Here is a 22730-nt window from a genome sequence, read left to right on the forward strand (position 1 = left end):
ATCCCATGGCTTCAATTGAGGGAAAAGTAAACTGTGTCCTTTGGTTGGCTGAATTGAAATCTACTATTGCTGTACAAAGAAAGTTTAGAATTGACTACAATAAAAAAGCGCCTCATAGGAACACCATTGTTTAATGGATGAAAAAAATTAAAGAGACAGGCTCTCTCCGTGATAAACCACGGTCTGGAAGGCCAGGTGTCACTGACGAAAGTGTTGCTTCCATAGAAGAATCCTTTAATGCAATCCAAGAAAGTCTGTAAGACGGGCATCATTGGAGCTCGGGCTGCCACAGTCTACAAAAATTGTTTCGGGCAAAACTTCATATGAAAGCTTACAGAATTCAATTACATCAACAGTTGTTAGAAGAGGATTATTATGCACGGCTAACTTTCTGTCACCAGTTCAATGAAAAACTTTGCAATGATGATGCTTTTATGAGTAATTTACTGTTTTCTGATGAAGCAACATTTCACATTAGAGGCAAGGTCACCAGGCATAATTGCCAATTTTGGGGAACTGAAACCCCAAATGAAACTGTTGAACATTAAAGGGACTCTCTTAAAGTTAATGTGTGGTGTGCTTTGGGAATAAATCGAATCATAAGGCAATTTTTTTAAAGATCGTATTATTAACAGTGACAGATACTTAGATATGTTGCAGAATTACTTTATTCCGCAACTTGAACAATTAAACTTGAAAGATGATACAGTGTTTCAACAAGATGGAGCCCCTTGTCACTTTGCTCGGCATGTTAGACAATTTCTAAATCAGGAGTTTCCTAACAGATGGATCGGAAGGAGTGGACGATTTTATTGGTCCCCACGTTCGCCAGATTTGACTCCATTAGATTTTTTATGGGGACATGTGAATACAATTGTGTATGCAACCAGACCTAGTTCATTATAAGATGTGGAAGCTAGAATAACTAATGTGATTTCAGTCATTACTATAAATCAGTTGGCAAATGTTTTTCGTGAACTGCAAAATCGTATTACCCTTTGTATTGCTAATGATGGAGGGTATGTGGAAAGTTAAATAAAATTTCAACAAAAGCTTAAAAAATAGAGATTTACTTCTTTCAAATCCATTTTACCGATTATTTCTATTGCAAATGCACATAAAGTTATAATTTTTTAAAAGTCCACACGGACTTTTTGGACACCCTGTGTGTGTGTATATATATATATATAAAGTAAGTTATGAAAGTATGTATGGCAATTTAAGCTACACAGAATATTCCGCGTTTCATCCTCGTGAGATTTGATTAGGCTTATGCGAAAAAATGTGGTTATCGTGTATTTTTATATAAATTCACATTATTAAATTTTTAGTCAGACAATCAGTTTCTTAGTTGTAACTGCGACGATCCCAATCAGCCAATGGTCGGGCACTTACAGACAAAGGTACAGTTGACCTCAGATTCACCCTTTCCCATTGTGTGTTTTAGGGAGGGGTAGATACCATTTGTGTGTAGAAAGCTGAACTTTGGCGGATTAGGATGGACGCGGTTACAACTAAGAAGCTGATTGGCTAACTAGAAAATTCAATACCATGAGTTTATAAAAAATGCACGATAACCACAACTTTTCGCATAAGCCTGGAGAATCCTCACGAGGATGAAACACAGAATATTCTGTGTAGCTTAAATTGCCATATATGTCTTCATAGCTTACTACTAAACTCTACCCATGTAAGTGAAAGTGTCTGTCTGTGGGTATGTGTGCCTGTGTACATTTTCCTACCAAGTAACTCTGTCACATTTCGGTCTACAGACTCAAAATTTGAGCATAAGGGGTATTGATTTGGGGAAATCTTTTTAATAGGTTTTTGGCCAGAAATTTTGCTGTTAAGGGGCCAACGTTCAACGATTTGACTTTTGAAAACTCTACCAAACTCCTCCTTCAATTTTGGGTTTAAACACTTAAAATTTTAGATATAGATGTCTTAGACAGGGATCTAACTTTATAATGCTATTTATAATGCTATTTATAATGCTATTTGAACTCAAAACAATAAATGCTAATGGGTCAAAATTGGGGTTAAAGTTTAAAAAAAAATATTGACATCTGCGGTCTCTACCAAATTTTCCCTATGGTAGTTAAGGAAGACTATTATATAGAAAGCCATTACCGTACATATTCACACTTTCTAATATGTACATAGGCACGTAAATAATGAGTAGTACATAGGGACCGAGCATAGCCGCGCGGAACTGCTAGTATATATATAAGAATAACATTATAATTACATCCCAAGATCCGAAATATATTTTATCAAGCAAAACAGTTCATCCGGCAAGTTTAAATGATGGTACATTTTTAACAGATCAGTTTCCTTACACAGAAACAAACAGTTATTTTTGTGTCAATACCGTCATGTACGTTTCAGAAAAAATTAGAAATTCTTTACTTAAATAATAGGCGTGATAATTTAATGCTGCAAGGAGAAAAAAAGTTCACAGATTACTATGTGTGTATATATAGATATGCACGTAAAGCTGCACATATGCATCAATTGGGTCTACCTATGTTCACATACATGAAAAAATTAGAAAATAAAACATTAATAAATGAATAACAAATAAATACATAAATAAAAAGAAAAATAGAAAAAATAAAATACGTAGATAAAAATGGAAGTAATTTTCTATTTGAGATGTTTAACATCCATCCGTGTATTCTCCAACTTACATTTCTTTGAAAGGTACTTCAGCTTTTGACCTCTTATCCTAATTTTGTTTTTTTGTTGTTTTTTTTGTGATAATGTCATTCTATTTTATATCTAATACATATTTCTCTGATAGGCACTCCTATTTTTAAGACATGTTTTCTTTTATTCTTTTTTTTATTATTTGCGTTCACCCCTAACAAGGCATATCGTCACTTGGACGTAAGGGACTACTATTTGAGACTATGTCTAGAAAATATTAATCGTCTGTATATCAGTATAGTAAGGGAAGGAGGAAGCAGAAATGGAATTTCAAAGTCTAATTGTTGACGGAAAAAAAAACTATTCAAGTAGAAAGCCTTCTGTCATTTGGGGACCTGAACAATGAAAGGTTGTGATTTTGCTTCTAAGCGGGTTCCTCGGAGATATGTACGCAGAGGAATCTCAAGTGCGACGAGTTCCTCAGAACACATTCGCGCGCGCGCGCGTGTGTGTGTGTGTGGGTGTGTGTGTGTGTGTACTAGCAAGCCGTCTTGCGTTGCTCGGTCTTAAAATACGCTTAAATATTATATCTCAATTCATACCGAAACATAGACACGTGCATGCGAGTATTATTATTTTTTCTTCTAAATAGTTCACTTCCTGTAAGTAAATAAAAGTACCCGAGCTGAAATCGAAAACAATCAGGTACGATAATTATTAGGTTAGCTTCAAACAATATTTAAAAAGTGTTTTCAACCTACTTATTCTTAACGTAAGGATCATGTCATGTGAAATATTCACGCATGTGCATTCATGAAACGGTTGACAAACAGATAAAATGTCCACAATCCCCCCCACATAGTATTTTTTTTCAATTTTGACCCCTCAGCATTTTTTTCAGATGTAAACCGAGTGAAATATTTCCCACATGTCTGAATACCCTATATACAAATTTTTAAGACTATATATCAAACATACGTAGAGTAATGTGGTTTAGAACTTTCCTCGTACACATTCTGACTTTTATAGACATATACATCGATAGATAAAAGACTAGATATAGAACCAAATGCGAAGCAAATATTTGCATATAAAGATACTTTCTTCACAAACACACACATGAATATATATATAGGAAAACATGAATACTAATGTCATATGTATTCAAAATATATAAATGCTAGTAGATCTCCCAGCGTTGATCGGTCCTAAAATTCGCTTAAATAAATTTTTATTCGTGTAGATTTCGCATTTAATATTATAGAGCTAATAATCTTTTGATTATTATGTTGTAATCAATAGGTTGGTTGGTTTTGTTTTACGGCATATCAACCCTTTTCAGGTTATTTAATGCCGAATCCAAAGATTTGGAAGAAAAATATTTTAATATAATATATTTGTTGTTTTCTAGTCTGTTTCTATTTAACCCATAGTTAGGACCCTAACAGGTACTACCACTCGGGGTCAGAGTGGACCTGGGAGCAATGGCAATTAAAGGGTGGCTCCACACTCCCCAAAGCCCACAAGCTGGGGCCTCACCACTAGATATAGTTGAAGGTCATATCCAGGACCGTAACAGGGCTATAAGAAGAGAAGATTATTTTCATTATTTTTACTGTAGAGTATATATCAGTTAATATCTGATATATATTTTAAAGAGAGTGGCGTGATTCTCGATTGATTAGCTGTGTCTTACCAAGGCCACCGAGATATGGAAGTGCTGTTAACTGAAAAATGCCTGCAGGTAACGTAGGTAAGATTTGTCGAACTGTTACCGTCGATACTATATGACAGCATTTTAAAAAGAGCATTAAAACATGTTGAAAAGTAAACGAAATGAACCCAAATGAAACTGAACTTTATTCAGTATAAATATAAATATTATCTATGTAAAATTACGTCATTTTAAAGCAAGATACATTCTAATATTGATAAAACTGAATTATGAATTTAGGGAACAAATAATTAAAGAAACATAAAATACAAACAGTTCTTGGGCTTCGGGATGAGATCACATTTTAGTAGTATCTGTTCTAGTGCTATAATTCACCTTTTCTGTCCTCAACTAGTGGAGGAGAACTCCTTCATGACTGTGATAATTTTATTTTTGTTCCTATCCAGAGTGCCCCTTATTAGGGAGCTGGGTTTTCCCTACAAGAGTGTATGTTGAAATATTTAAATAATTATTACTTTTAATATAAAATTTAAAGTTTTTGCTGTCTGTTCTTCTATTTTCATTTTTTCCCATGTTTTTCATCAAAATGTGTAGCATATTTTCATCAGTTATCTGGTTATGAATCCTATACTCCGCTATAGTCTTCATTTTCATATCAGTGCAGAATACATGAATACGAAAATGAAGTTCACATAACAACTAAAAAACAACCATACCATAACATAAACAAAGAAAATATCATAAGTATCTACGATATTAAATCAAGGTGAATTGTTTTTTGTTGTTGTTTTTTTTGGGGGGGGGGGATATTATTATTATTATTATTATTATTATTATTATTATTATTATTATTATTATTTTATTTCATTCACTAGGAGTTGTCTCACTGGCTATCATTAACGAGCGCTCACTGTCAGTAACCTGTGGTATTCGGTGGAGACCGCGTGACAACAAGTTTCCTAGATTTCCAATGTTCTCTACCTCTGCACCACTCATACAGATGATTGCACGTTATCGCAACATCCGTTTGCCATTGATTTCTCGTTGGCATCGGTCATTGGTGTTTTCTGGGGTTTGGATGACAAAATTCCTCCCCGATTTAAACTGCACACTTCCAGAGGCGGTCTGGTTAGTACTATCCCACCTCGAACTTTCCATCATCCCTTACCCTTCACAACTAGTTGGTGTGGCGTCAGTCGATGTCATCTACACTTTTTTGGCACCACGGGAAACGTGAATCCTGGGTAAACGGGTTTTAATTGAATGGCTGATCCTTGAGGTTTTCCTTCGCTTTTTCGCATATATATCATACACGTTTTTGTAATCGCACGTGTATTTCATTTTTTTAATTTTTATAAATTTCTTTAATTAAATTTGATTCATACTTTTTTTTTTCGTGCTTGCTTTTATTCTATTTTCATTTTATTTTAAGTTCTTTTTATTATTATATTATATTATATTTACCACGGTAATATTTTTTATTTTTTGTTACATGTATTTTTTTCGTACACATTCAAATAATGCTTTTGGGCAATTTTTGTTTCAAATAGTACCTTAAAAAAGTTTTCGTGGTTAAATAAACCAATGAAAACCTCATGAGTATGCACTTTTTAGGGGCTTTCATTAAATTAAAACCCGTTTACACAGAAACCACGTTGCCCGTGAAGTGCCTTTTTTTCCTATTATTTTTTGTTTTAATAATAAAAATATAAACATCAATAATAATAATAATAATAATAATAATAATAATAATAATAATAATAATAATAATAATAATAATTGTGCTTGTGCAGTGTACGCATCGTGCTATATTTTAGATAGAATTTTTAAGTTATTTTTTTTTCATTAAATTGTTACGTGCTAGTGCAGAATAGTTAGAAAGCCCATATTAAGAATGACTTTCTAAATAATGTTATTATTTCAACACGGTAAGTACACGGCACAAATACCAAACAATATTTATTTATAAGATAAACAGAAAAAAATAACTCAATATCCCGTATGTAAAATCTCGAGTCTGTAGACAGAGTTGTTTAGTAGGGAAATGTATACAGACAGACAGACAGACAGGCAGGCATTTTCGTTTTTATGAATATATAGATATAGATAAATATGCACGGAGGTGAAAAGACCTTAAAACTCGGTAACGTTTCGCCCGTTTTGGGGAGTGTTCAAGAGTAAAAATGTAAAATGCTCACACACGAGAAGACCCCTTAACAGCAAATATAGATAAAGGCGCGAGGGGCAGTATATTATACATGTGTACATGTGTATATACATATGTGCTAAAATTTAATCGGTGTCAAAATTATTATAAAAACTAAACCAAATAGGTATTGAAATATCTTTAATAACCCCATCAACAATCAGAGGTACAATCCATGAACCCAAATTTAATTTTAAGATCAAACCTGGCATATACTCTATACCATGTCGTGACTTTGACTAGATATGCATGGCGAAACACATCGCAGTCTCGACGAGAGAATGTGCGAACTTAAAAGGGACATAAAAATACTCAACATCCTTAACGCCATTTTTTCCACATTACGGAGCATAACCGCCATTTTTCTTTTGAAAATGCAACAATTCGAAAAACAATACGCAATAAATGTATACGTCGCTTGTTAGAATCTGTCCATACTTCCAACTCGCTTAATGTAATTAAACAAAGGAAACCATTTTTTTTTATTATTTCTCGCACTTATATACAAAAATTATCCATGAAAATAATTTAGACAGTGGTAAATTGTTTAGCACATATTGAATACACACATATAAATATGTATAATTACAATAAAAAAATTGAGAGCATGAAAAGCAATATGGTTAAGCTTAAAGATGGAAAAGAAACGAACAAGGTATTCTACTACAAAAATAATAAATTTATAATATAATGTCCCTGATAACTTAATCCACTCTTAAGCAGAATAATTGTTACTATTTAAAAAAAAGTATTAAAATATATCAACAACTTTACATAACCATAGGCACAACCGGGAAGAAATAGGCAAGGGATATTTAAGGTACACACATATTTTTAAGTTGATATAACATAAATATTATCGCTACTTATTATTAAGATACCCAAACTAATATTACTATATTTATCTGCAAAATATCTTTTCGTCAATTTAGTAATAGTGTTTGTGAAACTATCCACGTTCGTTAGATACTCGGTTTCCTAGTCAAAAAATCGTTATCACCAGCTAACACATCATTATCAGGAGATTAACTACATCAACAAATGTTTGTCAGATTTATCAATTCTATTGTTCGATTGTATGACGTCGTGAGTCGAGAGTAAGTGTATCCGGGATACTAGCTACCGATTTGACGATAAATAACCCTCGAAAACGATATTTTATTGTAATATTTTTATACCTGAAAATCAGAATAAAACACTTTGAAAAAAAAAAACTTATCTATAACTAAGCCAACACCTTAACCTACAAAACATAAAGTGAAGTGTTTTTCTTTCTTGTCTTTCGCCCTGTCGATTCTATTATAAGGCGCTAGCCGAAATCGGATCATTAGTTTTCTATTTGATTTCATTATGAACCGAATTCTGGCACACATAAAAGCATTGTATTCACACGACTTTTTAACACGGTTGTGTGCATGTGTGTCGTTTTGCTATCGTCGCTATTATCACTATTCTTGCGCGCCATACCTATATTTCCATTCATGACTTTACTAATTCCGTCGATCTACCTCTCTACCAACTGTTTTTTTTCCATACTGAGATTCTTTTATCGGCAATCCTGTCGACCAATTCCTGTCCATCTCGCCTAGAGATTATTTACCGCTAACCTCCCTAGTGATCGTCTCAAAGCTGGCTGTCAGCGTTCTCCGGGAACACCTCCTCTACAGTCACTCAGATATATTTACTTTCTGAAGTAAATTCGATTTTCACAGTCGCTCACAGGTTACCTCAGCCAGGACTTAATACTTGCTTTCCGACGTTTGGTGTCTTGATCTCTGCCTGTGCAACATAATTGTCAGTTACTTTCGTATTTTTCTTTCTCTCTATCCCTACTTTCCGCTAGTATGCTTTCTCACCCCTCTTCGTGCAAGCACACAGGCTATCTAATACTTTTCGATCGTCTCGACAGGACGATCTGACTTTAGTTTATAGTGTCACAATCGCTCATAAAATATTAACGAGCGTTTCGGCAGGAGAAAAAGTACCTCTATCTGTATAAGAAATAAATACGTCCTAAAATAATGTTCCCACGTCTGGGGAGAAGCAGTTCAGAGCAAGCTTTTCTGTCATGACATGGTTGGAAATGGTCTTTGAAAAACTTAGTGCGTGATGCCATTTTCTCTTTCATATAACAGCTTTCTCATAGAACAGACGTTGCGAATCTCTCTCCTGTCTATCTTTATTTTCATAGCAAGTACTAGACTGAGCTCAAATCTCTGATCCTCCCTGAATAATTTTCTCAGCGCTTATCTACTTACAATCACTACCAGTCATTTCACTTATTTTCTAAAGGTGCATAATCATAAACGTAGATTCCATGAAAACATTTGCGTTCCTAGAATTGTCCACTTGTGGAACTCTGTTGCTCTGGCCCGCTTTCCAATTGTCTTCTATATTGTCGTCTTCAAGTCTAATGTAAAAAAAAAGATTAATAATCCCATTTTTCGCACTTCCCATCACGACCGAGCAATACACTGTTGTCTCGGCGACCACCTTATACTCGTTAACCCATACTCTTCAGACCTTGATACGTAGTAACTCCCTTGGAAAAATATCTTAGAAGTTTAACCTGTTTTAATTCTTACGCCCATTGGGTTTTATTTTTTTTTTGCTCCCAGCATAACTATTTAGTTTTTTTAATTTATCGTGGTAACGGTTTTTTTAATACGGAATTTTAACGTCGATATATTATTTGCACCGTTTATATCACAGTTTTCATCATTTGTCTACTATTCTTATATAAAGTTTTGTTAGAGAAATGAAGTAAGAATCAATAAAACGTGCAGCTTGAATGCATACAAAATTACATTCAATCTTATTTACCTCAGAAGAACTTTACAAGAAATTCGCAGAATGAATGTGGTTTTTATTTAAGAATAGCATGTTAAGATAGATGGGAGAAGGTAATGTGCTAGATTATGAGTAGTAAGAAAAATGGTATAAATATACCACAAGTTGTTAGTAAGGTTTTCTGTTTTAGGTGAGAAAATAAAGTTGTTGATAGGATTAAAGATGGCTTGCATGAGGAAAAAGAACATTGAGAGAGAGAACGAGAGAGGGAGAGAGAAAGAGAGAGTTGGTAGGGAGAGAGAAAATTATTATAGAAAGAAAGAGAAGATAGACACCATTCAAAATATTAGTTATATAATATATATATATTATAATTACCGAGAGCATTTTGTAAAACAACCAGCAACAATACTACTGGTATATACAGCAAATTTCTAAAAAGAGATAATAAAAATGTTATCATAAGTCATTTATTTAAATTCAAATAGGAGGTTTTAATTATTAATTATTATTTAGGTGGCATATTATTTGTTTTAATAAGGAAACATACTTATAGTACGATACAGAAATATATATATATATATATATATATATATATATTCTTTACAAAAATGAAAACGTTAAATGTTGAACGCGATTTCTAGGTCGTTAGAGATAATCAGGATATATGCTGGGGACTATGTTATTAACGTCATACTGTTTTCTACTATTTAATGAATGGAAATCCTCCTCGGGAATAAAATTAATGAAGGCTGCTTGACTTAGTACATAATAATATTTTTCACACACAATATGATAAAACTTACACAACCTATTCTTCTTAATCGCCACCTAGAGGTATTTAGACTGTGTTCGTCATAAGTTGGCTCTACATTAGCGGACAGAGTATTAAAAGTGTCGACGTTCATTTTTGCAAATTTACATTATATATTAGATCGCATTTATTATCGGCGGTGAATGTTGTTAACGGTTTATCAAAAATCGTGTTTTACTAATGCATAAATACGTAAAAAGCATTCGTTAGTGTTCGTGTAAGATTCTACTGAAGTCTGTCTTTCTTTATATTTATTTCAACGTGTTATTGTTCAACAATTTACATTAAAACACTCAGCAGAATTTGGATTTGTAACGCCATCGACGATTATCATCGCTGATTAAAGTGTAATATCAGTTTAAAATACTACTGGATATTTATTTTAAATATTTGTTACATTATTTGATAGAATAAAATATTTTTTCATCTGAATATTTTACGATAATATCAGTTATACATTCATATAGAGTGTAGACTAAGTGATTTTATATATACCATCGGTGTTTCTATAGAAGATATCCGACTAAGCATCCATTTCTAATTCGTACCCTCAAAATATTCACACCGAGACAATCGTTTTCCCATAAGTATTACAGAGAACGTCTCTTCTCGTAAGAGAGTGGCTGGGCAGAGCAGGAAATTATCTGCTATCCGTCCATCTGTTTATCTAATTATATCGATCTATCTATTGATGTATCTGATTATCTATCAATCTATCAATTGATCTATATGTCTGCCTATTTATCTATCTATCTTTATACTCTCTCTAGTGATGAGTCGACAACAGAGATTTGAATTCATGTTTTGACAGGTTGTCAAACATGTCAAACTGTGACCTGGTCAAGTTTGGACATGGAAGTATCCGAAAAAAGCACCGAACGTGACGTGTCGCATGCCACGTATTCTGGTTTGTGCAAACATCGTTGAGTTGGATTGGGACGTCGAATTGGCAAGATGGGCTTAAATGGCCCCTCCCCCCATGTGGGATCATTCTCAGGTTAAAGACGAAGAAGAACCATACCAAGCCAAGATCGTCGATCACCCCTCTGCTGTGAGAAAATGCCTAGGAGTTAATAAATAAATAAATAAATATATATATATATATATATATATATATATATATATATATATATATATATATATATATATATATATATATAAGTACAATCCTTCGTCTTGGGTTCGTTTTTATGTGTCTTTGTTACAACAGGTTCTAGCCCCCACCCCAAAGATAATTCATTAATCCCCCAGGCAGAGCCGAAAATACAGAGGCGGCCAACAGCAGAAACAGTCATATCATAATGGGTTATATGTTCTGATACCCACGCACTAACACCTAGATGATCCAAGGGCGAAAATAGACATTAAGGATCTAAGGACAATCATCCGTTACACGACGTACATATATACATACTGTCAGTTTATGATAAGAACACAGACACATTTAGTAGTGCCACGTATACACATTCAACTCACCACGATTCAACTATATACACATGTTAATGTGGTACAATATATACACGTTCATATAAACACCACCTCACAACGCAGCATTCCATTCACCATGTATCTAAAAAGAAACAAATTTTCCACAAACCAAGTTAGTTTCTAAGAAACCCCAGATGTAAAACACAATATAGCATGACTGCTTACCTAAAGACTACAACATGGTTGGTATCCAAGGTCACCCAAAACTTGCCGGACCTACGCTTAACTTATAAAACTTTCCCTTCCATTTATCGTTTTCGATCCTGACATATTGTCTATCATTCCTATGACAATCAATCCAGCGAATAAGCTTAGAAAATGTAACAAATAAAAATCCGAATAATATAAGCAATTGAAGAAATTTACAGAGAGATGGCATCTTAATAGCTTCTTTTTGTCAGCGGTAAATTTAATAAATTTAACAGTACTAGGAAGTTTATGATATGCATATATCTAGTTTTATATATAACCTGTGATCTCTATCAACGTAATTATTTGTATTATTTTGATTCTTTGAACTATTATTCTTATCCTAAGTGTTATTTCGAAAACGTTTCTGTCACATCCGACCCTATTCAGGTGTATCATGTCAAACTCATCAATCTTTATATCAAACTTGGAAATGTTTATGTCGAACTCGTGAATCTGCACGGAATGTCGAACGAAAACCTGTGTTTCGTCCACGGGGTTACTTTTCAATCGTTCTGTCAGCCATAACTATGTTGATATCCTAAGTGCATCACAATTGAATTTTTGGGTCGCCACAATGTGGATTAAACGTTCAAACTCCTCAGCGACTCGTAGCGCAGTAGATAAACTGCCTGGGGAAATTAATCTGTAAGAGCTACATTACTTCAGATTGAGTGTTCAATCCCAAGTGCGGGCGTCTCAAAAAAAAAAAAAAAAGAAAGAAAATCGCAATCGCGAATCATTTAGGACTTCAGGCTAGTCATGACTGACGAAGCGAAGGTATAACCCCCCCACACACTCGCACATAGATGAAACAAATGGGGCTGTTCTAAATTTCGGGATGAGGCAGGCGTTCAATATAAAAGCAAAAAATCAGATTATTTAATCATGAAAAAATGGAAAACTGGGCATATCAACTTAGAATTAAATATGAAGAGCTGGCGACGGGAAAACACAAACATAGACAAAATAAAAAGAATGAATAAACACACACACATACAATAGGTGATATAAAACTTTAACATGTAGCAGCTTAGAGCGGGAGATAAGTAAAGCATATTTATCGAACTAGGAAGAAACGGTTGTGTGTACCGTGTAGATTTTTTCTCGTTTGTATATTAACGCTATCTTAAAAAGCCGGAATAAAATAAAAAATAGATATTCCATGCGGAAACGCTATGTAGTAAATTACTATGGCACCCAGGTGTTTTTCTTTCTCAGTTTAAAGTCAATATTTTTGTTATAATTTAAGTGAAATCTTGCTGCTCAACTCCCAACAAAGACTCGACGGTGTGTATGGAATTCTCGCAACGACATAGCGGAAAACATTTCAAAACAAGTTAGGTTTGTTTTTCTTATTAAATAAAAGGATTTTTTTACTAGTCGTTTTCACACCAAGCCGCCTGACACGTATTTCCCTAGCCAACGACAATATTGTCGTATTCCGTTTTTTTCACGCGTGGCCAGTTAGCAGTTTCTTAGTATGCAGCTATAACCAGATATTATGTCTGTAATTTGTTTAATCATATAGGGTCGTCCGGAGAGTAAATGAGTCTTGCATATTGATTTTAAATTCCTGTCGTGTGCTACGTGGATTAAAATAAAAGTGGACTCGTATTTTTTTCTCCTGCCCCGTCGACAAGTATTTTTTCTTCTCAGTTTTTCTTTCTTTTTGCCTCTGATCCCGCTATAAAATATATTAATTCATTCATGTGATGTAATGCTTACGTAACAAATGCATCGTAGATAATTACTTTTTTGGTCGTCTAGATTTATATTGATATATAGGATACCTAGATTTAAATAAAGCTGGTAATATCATAACCTACATAATCTAATGATTTAAAACAATATTTTGATAACTCGCGCGCCATCGCTGAGAATCGAGAGCAAAACGATTAGCTTACTATTTACTTACGTTAATGCCATTGCTATGAAAACATATCCTCTTCCAGCCTAACAATTAAAATAGCTATTACGTACGCATGCATATACGTAATGTTATCGTTCGACCTTCACCTAGCAAATTCCATTTTTTATTTAATTTTCACAGATTTGTACCGGTTCTCCATAGCTAAATCCCAAATATAAAGTTGGTTCGAATACCCTACATATTAAGTTTCATGTATGTAGACCAAAGACTGACAAAGGAGTTTAGTAATAAAGTTTTTTAAATAAATATATGTATATGTATGCATGACTATGTAGAGATATATTAGTTTTTAGTGTTACATTTTAATGCAAATATTACGCAAATATGAATCATGTAAAATATCTGCATGAATATTATTACACATTATAGTAAACTAAAAATGATCCTCTCATAAATAAACTAAAAAAATTCTAATAGCAAATTAATTAAAACTACCGGGACCTGTGGAAATTCCACATCAGCATTTTTCATATATAATATATTGTTGCAGGGCATGCTGTGAGCGTTCTATTCAGCATGAATGAAGGCACAATCATATTATTCTAGTTTTGTTATTAAAACTGTACTGCCCCCTTATTAAAATAATAATTTGATATATTTCCTGGGATGATTATTTCGTTACAAACACACCGGTCAATTAACTCACATTTTATCATTTTTCATAATTATTGAATATGTTACTATGTTCGACAATAATTTTGCATAATTTCAACCCACATTATCGCCTCTCCCTTTACTAAAAATATAAAATTTTATATATTGTATCCACTGATTATTTTATAAAAAAACAAACACAACTATTAATTAACTCACATTTCATCATTTTTAATAATTCGTGGATATGGTACTAATTTTGATAAAAGATGTTCATAATTTAAACTCACCATATTAAATAAATATCACCTTACTAAAAGAATAACTTCGATATATTTTCTAGGCTGATTATTTCATTACAAACACACACACATCAATCAACTCACATTTCATTGTTTTTCGTAATTCTTGGATATGTTAATAATTTCGACAATATTTTTATAATTTGAACCAACGTTGTCGCCCAACCTTACTAAAATAATAACTTTGATACATTTGCTGGGCTGATTATTACATTACAAACACACTAATCAATAAACCTCCATTTCATCATGTTTCATAATTCTTGGGTATGTTACTAATAGCGACAATAATTTTTCATAATTTACACCCACATTATCGCCCCCTCTAAATAACATAATAGCTTGGAAATATTGTCTGGGCTTATTATCTTATTACAAACACACTAATGCATGAAATAATATTTAATCATTTTTCATAATTCTTGGATATTTTACTTATTTCGATACTCATTTTTCATAATTTTAACCCACATTTTCGCCCTTTCCTCTTTAGTAAATAATAACTTTGATATATTGTCTAGGCTGCAAACACGCTAATCAATTAACTAATATTTCATCATTTTTTCGTAATTCTTGGATATGTTACTAATTTCGACAATAATTTTGCATAATTTAAGCCCTATTTTCCTTCTTCCCCTTTACTTATATAATAACTTTGATATATTTTCTAGGCGGATTATTTTATTATAAACACACAAATCAATTAAATAACATTTCGTCATTTTTCGTGATTATTGGAAATCTTACTAATTTCGACAACAATTTATAATTTAAACATTCCTCGTCGCCCTCTCTTAATAAAAAATTACTTTGGTATATTTTCCGGGTTGATTATTTCATAAAAAAACACAACTATCAATTAACTCACACTTCATCATTTTTCTTAATTCTTTGATATGTTACTCATTTCGACAATTATTATAAATATGTTTAACCCACATTATCAACTATTCACTACAAACATAATAACGTTGATATATTATCTGGCATGATTATTTCATTTCAAACAAACGAATCAATTAACTCACATTTCGTCATTTTTCATAATTCTTGGATATGTTACTTACGTCGACAATCATTTTTCATCATTTTAACCCACATCATCGCCTCACTTACTAAAATAATAACTTTGATATATTGTCTGGTCTGATTATTTTATTGGAAACACACTAATGCCTTAAATAGCATTATCATTTTTCATAATTCTTGGATATGTTACAAATTTTGACAATTTTTTTCATAATTTAAAACATCCTTATCGCCCTCTCTTACTTACATTATTATTTTGATATATTTCCTGGCTTGATTATTTTATTATAAACACACAATCGATTAACTCACATTTAATCTTTTTTTCATAATCCTGGGTATGTTACTAATTTCGACAATAATTTTTATAATTGAAACCCCATATTATTCCTCTCCATCCTACTTATTCATATATTTGATATATTGTCTGGGCTTATTATATCATTACAAACACACCAATCAAGTAACTCACATTTCATCATTTTTCATAATTCTTGGATATGTTACTAATTTCGACAATAATTTTCATAAATTTAACCCACTATGTCGCTCCCCCTTACTTAAATAATAACTTCGATATATTGCCTGGGCTGATTATTTCATTACAAACAAATAAATAAAGTCTGGGTATTCTCATAGTATATATGTTTCACCTATCTTATCCAATCTCGGGTGACCCCGCATATTCTGCTAATATATATCGTTCAACTATCTCATTCGATCCCGGCCGATGTTGGATATTTTGCTACTATATGTTTTCCACCTATCTCATTCAATACTGGGCGAGGCTTTCTGATAGTATATATTTGCACATCTCATTCAATACCTGGACTGACTTCATGTTCGCCACCCCATTGTGGAAAATATAACTTAAATAAAGTAATGTTTTAATCGTAAATTTTTTCAGCCATTTCCGGGGCTGACTTTATATCCCCAACTCACTGCTAAAAATATACATGAAATAATGTAATGTCTACATAGTAAACTGTTTCAGCCATTTCCGGGACCGACTTTATATCCCCAACCCACTGTTAAAAATATACATGAAATAATGTAATGTCTTAATAGTTAACTGTGTCAGCTATTTCCGGGACCGTCTTTATATCGCAAACCCATTGCTAAAAAATATACATGAAATAATGTAATGTCTATATAGTAAACTGTTTACACCCTTTCCGGGACCGACTTCATATTCCAACCCCACTGCTAAAAATATACATAAAAAAATGTACTGTCTAAATAGTAAACTGTTTCAGCCTTTTTCGGGACTGACTTTATATTCCAAACCCACTGTTAAAAATATACCTGAAATAATGTAATGTCTAAATAGTAAACTGCTTCAGCAATTTCTGGACATGACTTATAATCCCTACCCCACTGTTGAAAATATACATGAAATAAAGTAATATGTAAATCGTAAACTTGTTCAGCCATTTCCGGGACCGACTTCTTATCTCCCATCCTTCTGTTTAAAATATTCATTAAATAAAGTAATGTCCAAAACGTAAATAGTTGCAGCCATTTCCGGAACCGACTTAATATTTTCCACCCCAATGTTTAAAATATACATTAAATAAAGTAATGTGTAATGCGTAAACGGTTTCACCCATTTTCGGGACTGTTAAAAATATACATGAAATAAAGTAATGTTTAAATCGTAAACGGTTTGAGTAATTTCCGGGACTGACTTCATATCCCGTAACCCACTGGTTAAAATATACTTGAAATAAAGTAATGTTTAAATCAGAAACTGTTTCAGCAGCTTTTCGAAAGTAATACCTAAAAACATTAACACGGTTAGGGATTAGGTAACCATTGATTCAACATGAATGTCTGAGTGTGGTATCAGTTTCAGCATTCCAGTGACTTGAATCCCCCCCCTTTTTTTTGGTCTTGGTTAAAGAGGAGAAATCCTTCATTACTGATACAATTCTTATTTTTGTTATTGACCAGAGAGCCCTTTTTTGGGAGCTGGTTTCCCCCTGAATTTTTAACCAACCTATTGTCCAATTCTGCCCTTGTGGGGAGGCAAGTAAACAAAAAAAAACAAAAAAAAGAAGAAGAATGGACATTTTCCAGGGTAATTTATAATTTATCAGGAGTAACACTTCCAGGGCATTTTGTAATCAAATCAGAAATAACTTTTTCCAGTTACTTTTTTAATATTAAAACTTTGTTACATTAAACATAGTACCTATTCAGAATGCCTCCCTACGGGACAGATTTAGACACCAGGGTCGTTTTTTTTTTAACGTGGAGAAAACATTGTCTTAGTCGTAAAGGATGTCTCTTCCACTCAGAGAGAAGAAATTGAAATGTAGCACCTGAAGAACAGATACTACATTTTGATCTTAGCCAAAAGGCCAAGAAGGTATTTATTTGCTCCCCCACCGAGCAAATTAGACACAAGGCCGATTTTTAATGTGAGGAGTGAAGGGGAAATGGGGACGAACTCCCCGGGGAGTAGGGGAGCTGGATAGTGACAATTGGTATGAAGGGTTGCCCCTACATTGCCCAAGGTCTTATATGTGGGGTTTCCCCCACATATGGTCTTTGCTTGCAGTATCTGCAGGAACAGATGGCATTTATTTGCTCCCCCACCGAGCAAATTAGGCACAAGGCCAATTTTTAATGTGAGGAGTGAAGGGAGGGGGAAGGGAAAAAGGGAACCAGCTCCCGAGAGGTGGGAAATGGGAGCTGGTTAAAGACCAGGTATGTGGGGTTGTCTTTGCTTGCAGTATCTGCCGGAACAGATACTACACTTGGATCCCGGCCCGAAGGCCACACTTTGATCTTGGCCCGAAGCCCAAGAAAGACAGCTATAGATATTATGTGTGCGTGCGTGTTCTTGTTAGCGTGTGTGCTTGCACGAAGAGGGGCGAGCGAGCATAATAGCAAGACTTAAGGATAGAGAGTAAGAAAAAATGTACTTCAACGTCCAAGTTAGCGTTGTAGGAACCACGAAAAATAATTCATTAACATAATGTAATACTACTCAGCGCAACTAGTAAGGATTTCCCAAAGAAGTAACAATAACTTCACTTGTGTTATTTGCATGATTTGTATGAGGTTAGAAAAAATAGGAAATATAATTTCATGAGTTTGGTTGTTAACGTTTTTTTATGTAGTTATTCTTACTTAGTTCTTTTGTTATTTTCGATATTTTTTTATTGATCACTTTTTATTTTTATACTTTTGTTTATATAGATACGGACACAATATATGCGCACACACACACACACAAACACACATACAACGTTATATATATATATATATATATATATATATATATATATATATATATATAGAGAGAGAGAGAGAGAGAGAGAGAGAGTGAGAGAGAGGGAGAGAAAGAGAGAGAGAAAAGAGATACAGTGTGTGTGTGGGGGGGTTATTATTATTTATTTTGTAAATTCGAAGTTCGTCGGGGTTTTTTTTGTTATTTTTTACACGGTGGTCACCACTTATCAAGGTCCGGAAGCCACTCAGGGATAAGGGTTATTGCAAGTACATTACGTTAGTGTGGAGGTTTGATGAAGTGTTTACTTAAGGGGGCGGTTCATTAGGAATTTGTTAACGTTGGACTTGAACTCATCCAAGTTGTAGTCAGGTGGGAAGCAGGCTGACGGAACAGAGTTCCACAGGCGTACAGTTCTAAGAAAGAAGCTTTGTTCATGGAATCCACGTTTTGATTTAGGCACAGATATAGAGTGGGGGAAAATTTTCACAGTGGAATCAGCTAGACGGGTGTTTTCCGTGAAAGATTGGCGAGGGGGGGGGCAGAGATTGGAGTTCAGACGAGCACCTGCCATGGAAATAAGGATAAAACAAAGATAGGCTCGCAAGGTCTCTTCTGTGGGAGAGAGGTTGCAGGGTAGAGAAAAGGGCATCCCCTAATAAGCCACGAAGTCTATTTTGTACTCTGTCAAGGCAGGATAGACTGTTTTTAGCAGCTCCTGCCCAGATATGGCAGCAGTATTCCATCCTTGGAGGTACTTGGCTTTTATATAGATAGAGAATTGCATCAGTAGTGAGATATTTTCTGGAGCGGTAGAGGGATCCCACCATCTTTCCAGCGACCTTAGCAACAGACTTGATGTACGTGTTCCATTTCAGATCAGGAGTAAAGGACAAATCCAGAAGCTTGTCAAAACACGGGGCTGCTCCCAGACGAGAGCCATCAATTTCAATTGATGCCAGATGGGGATCAGAGCGTTTCTAAATAACACTTTATAGCCACACTCACACCAACCACCGGTATATATATATATATATATATATATATATATATATATATATATATATATATATATATATATATATATATATATATATATATATATTACGTTGGTGCAAAAAAATGTTTTTGGCGTTCAATTTATATATAAAAAACGACATTATTTTTGCACCTACATAATATATAAGGAATATGTGTGTGTATGTGTATGTGTATGTGTGTGTGTGTATTATTTTTTTCGGAGCCTTATCAAACATTCTAAATTTAAGGTACATACACCCGGGCATATATATATATATGAGTGTGTCTGCGTGTGTGTTTAAAAGACTTCTAGTTCTGTTATAGCACGTTGAATTGAATAAGCGTTTAATTGTTGTGGTAACTAATCCTTATTAATTTCTAATTTTGCTTCAAACGGGGACCATAATACTTAGTTCGCTGCACCTTATCATAATAAAGGTCCATGCCAAATTTAATCAGAAATTCAGTTTATCTACAAAAAATTGAACGGACAGACTAAAAGAAATATATATATATATATATATATATATATATATATTATAAATATATGTGTGTGTGTGTGTGTGTGTGTGTGTGTGTGTGTGTGTGTGTGTGTGTGTGTGTGTGTGTACCATACAAAAAGAGAAATTAGTAATTCCTTCCATAGGAAATGTTTTTGTGTTTAATGAAAGGCAGAAACAAATAGCAAGTCAGAAGATCTCGTAAATTAATTCCAAGAATTAAACATGTTTTTTCCTTCTTTCTTTTTATTTGTTTTTTTTTATCTAAGTATTTTTCACTTTTTTTTTTTAAATGTTACCGATTTCGACCTTTATGTTATATAAATTAATTATTAATTATAATATTAATTCGAACACTGGTAAAAATATTCTTCCATTTATTACACATGTTATATCTTGAAAATATTTTTTACAGCGTATATATTCAGTCTTTATGTTACAAGGTACACATTTATATACACAGTATTTACAGCTGTCAGAATTTATATAAAGTGTGTACATTTAGAATAATGTATTATATAGGTGTACATTTTTATATAAATGCCACGGTGATATTTATTCGATGGGTGTCTACCATTATTTTTCATTTTTTTGTTTGGGGGGGGGGGCGATATCATGACTATATCGATGCCCGCCTCATTTCAGCAATGTTAAAGTTCTAAGTAAACCGCTATTTATTTTGAAAATTAAATAAACAAATTAAATGTATTTAAGGCAAATGTAATTTATTAAGGTATGTAAGAGAGTAACTTATATTGTCTTTGGTAACATATATATGTTACATTCATTTTTTCATAGTTTTACTATTTTTTCACTTTCTGCCCATAGTAATAAACGCTTGATTTTTCTTTGTATCGGAGACATTGTTTACTGACATTTAAAATTCAATTGTAAATAACTCAATAGCGATAAACTATAAAGCAACCATAAATATATATAAAGAAGACTTACAGTTTTAGTTGTTTCATGGCAAATTTCTTAACGGATTTCACCAATAGAGTCGTGTTAACTCGACTTGCACGCTTGAATAATGAATGAAAATTTGTTCATGTTTAAATACCTGCAGCTAGAAAAGTGGGTGGAGTCGGCTTGAAACGAAGTACATAGATTATACTTGTGCATAGATTATTCGAATTATTCATTATAAGTGTTGTGACGAGAATAGTCTTATCATTGTGTTGACTCTCTAGTATACTAGCATGGATGGCCGGTGTTGCCCGGGTGTTTGGAAGTGTGTATTGAGCAAAAAAAAAAGTGGTAATAGGAAGGCATGCTCGAACCCGTACCGTGAAGGAGGAAAAGAACGTGAGAAAAACGTGACGTCTTTGCTGTTATGACCACCGCCAAACCGGAAGTGACGTAGGTTTAAATTAAGGCTAGACAAGCAAAAAGAAGGGCTGGCTTTCGAAAATATGGACAAAAAAGCGACCCCTCCCTGTAGAAAAGTGCCCAGTTGAGGGTGAAGAAATTAATATTTTCAGCCAATTTCCCGGTATTTGTCGTCGTACAGGTCCACCTTCAAAACGACATTGATCTTATGAAAATCCGTCGCCTCTGTCGAAAGTTTTAGGCAGACATGCAAAAATACATACGTGCATTTATATATTTATAGCTCAATTTTTCGACCCAAACCGATTAAAAAGCTTGCCCTATCTCTTAATACCCTTTATGAAAATTTTCAAATTTTTAGACCAGAAATTGTCTGATTAATTTGGAAGAGACTGCAGAGGTCAATTTATTTTAAATTTGACCCCTGTTGTGACCTCTTAACATTTATTGTTTTGGGTTCAAATCAAGTTATTAAGTTATAGCCATGTCCAAGGCACCTATATCTAGAATTTAAAGTTGTTACATCCAAAATTGGCGGAGGAGTTTGGTAGAGTTCTCAAAAGTCAAATCGCTGAACTTTGATCCCTTAACAGCAAAATTTCTGGCCGAACACCTATTGCAAAGATTTTCCCAAATCTCACTACCCTGTATATCAAATTTCGAGTCTGTAGACTGAAAATTGACAGTGTTATTGTGTAGGGAAATGTACATAGACAGACAGACAGACAGACACTTTCACATTTATAGATATACTAGCATGGGTGTCCGGTGTTGTCCGTGTGTTTGGAGGTGTATGCTGAGCAAAAAAACGGTCAATTTTTTTTTAACTTTACCCCTATTATGGCCTCTAAACATTTATTGTTTGGGGCTCAAATCACGTTATTAAGTTAGATCCATGTGCAAGGAACCTATATCTAAAGTTTCAAGTGTTTACACTCCAATTTCTCGGAGGAGTTTTGTAGAGTTCTCAAAGG

General features: G+C 33.6%; 1 protein-coding gene and 1 pseudogene across 3 annotated transcripts in view; both read right to left on the reverse strand.

Moving 5' to 3' along the window:
- Positions 1-21738, reverse strand: part of LOC145253104 (beta-1,3-galactosyltransferase 1-like) — a 42970-nt gene extending 21232 nt beyond the window's left edge. The window contains exons 1-2 of one of the 3 annotated variants that reach the window (XM_080112906.1): positions 21379-21738; positions 9699-9754 (exon numbers count right to left, since the gene is read on the reverse strand). In XM_080112906.1, the coding sequence (XP_079969032.1) occupies positions 9699-9754; positions 21379-21395 (73 nt within the window). In that variant the 5' untranslated portion in view covers positions 21396-21738. The remainder of the gene's footprint in view (positions 1-9698; positions 9755-21378) is intronic. The other 2 variants (XM_080112907.1, XM_080112908.1) reach the window with 2 other exon arrangements.
- On the reverse strand, positions 17948-18044 carry LOC145264191 (U2 spliceosomal RNA; annotated as a pseudogene).
- Positions 21739-22730: the final 992 nt, after the last annotated feature.

Source organism: Euprymna scolopes, chromosome 3, assembly GCF_053919585.1.
Source record: "Euprymna scolopes isolate OS-2025 chromosome 3, ASM5391958v1, whole genome shotgun sequence".
NCBI lineage: Eukaryota > Metazoa > Mollusca > Cephalopoda > Sepiida > Sepiolidae > Euprymna > Euprymna scolopes.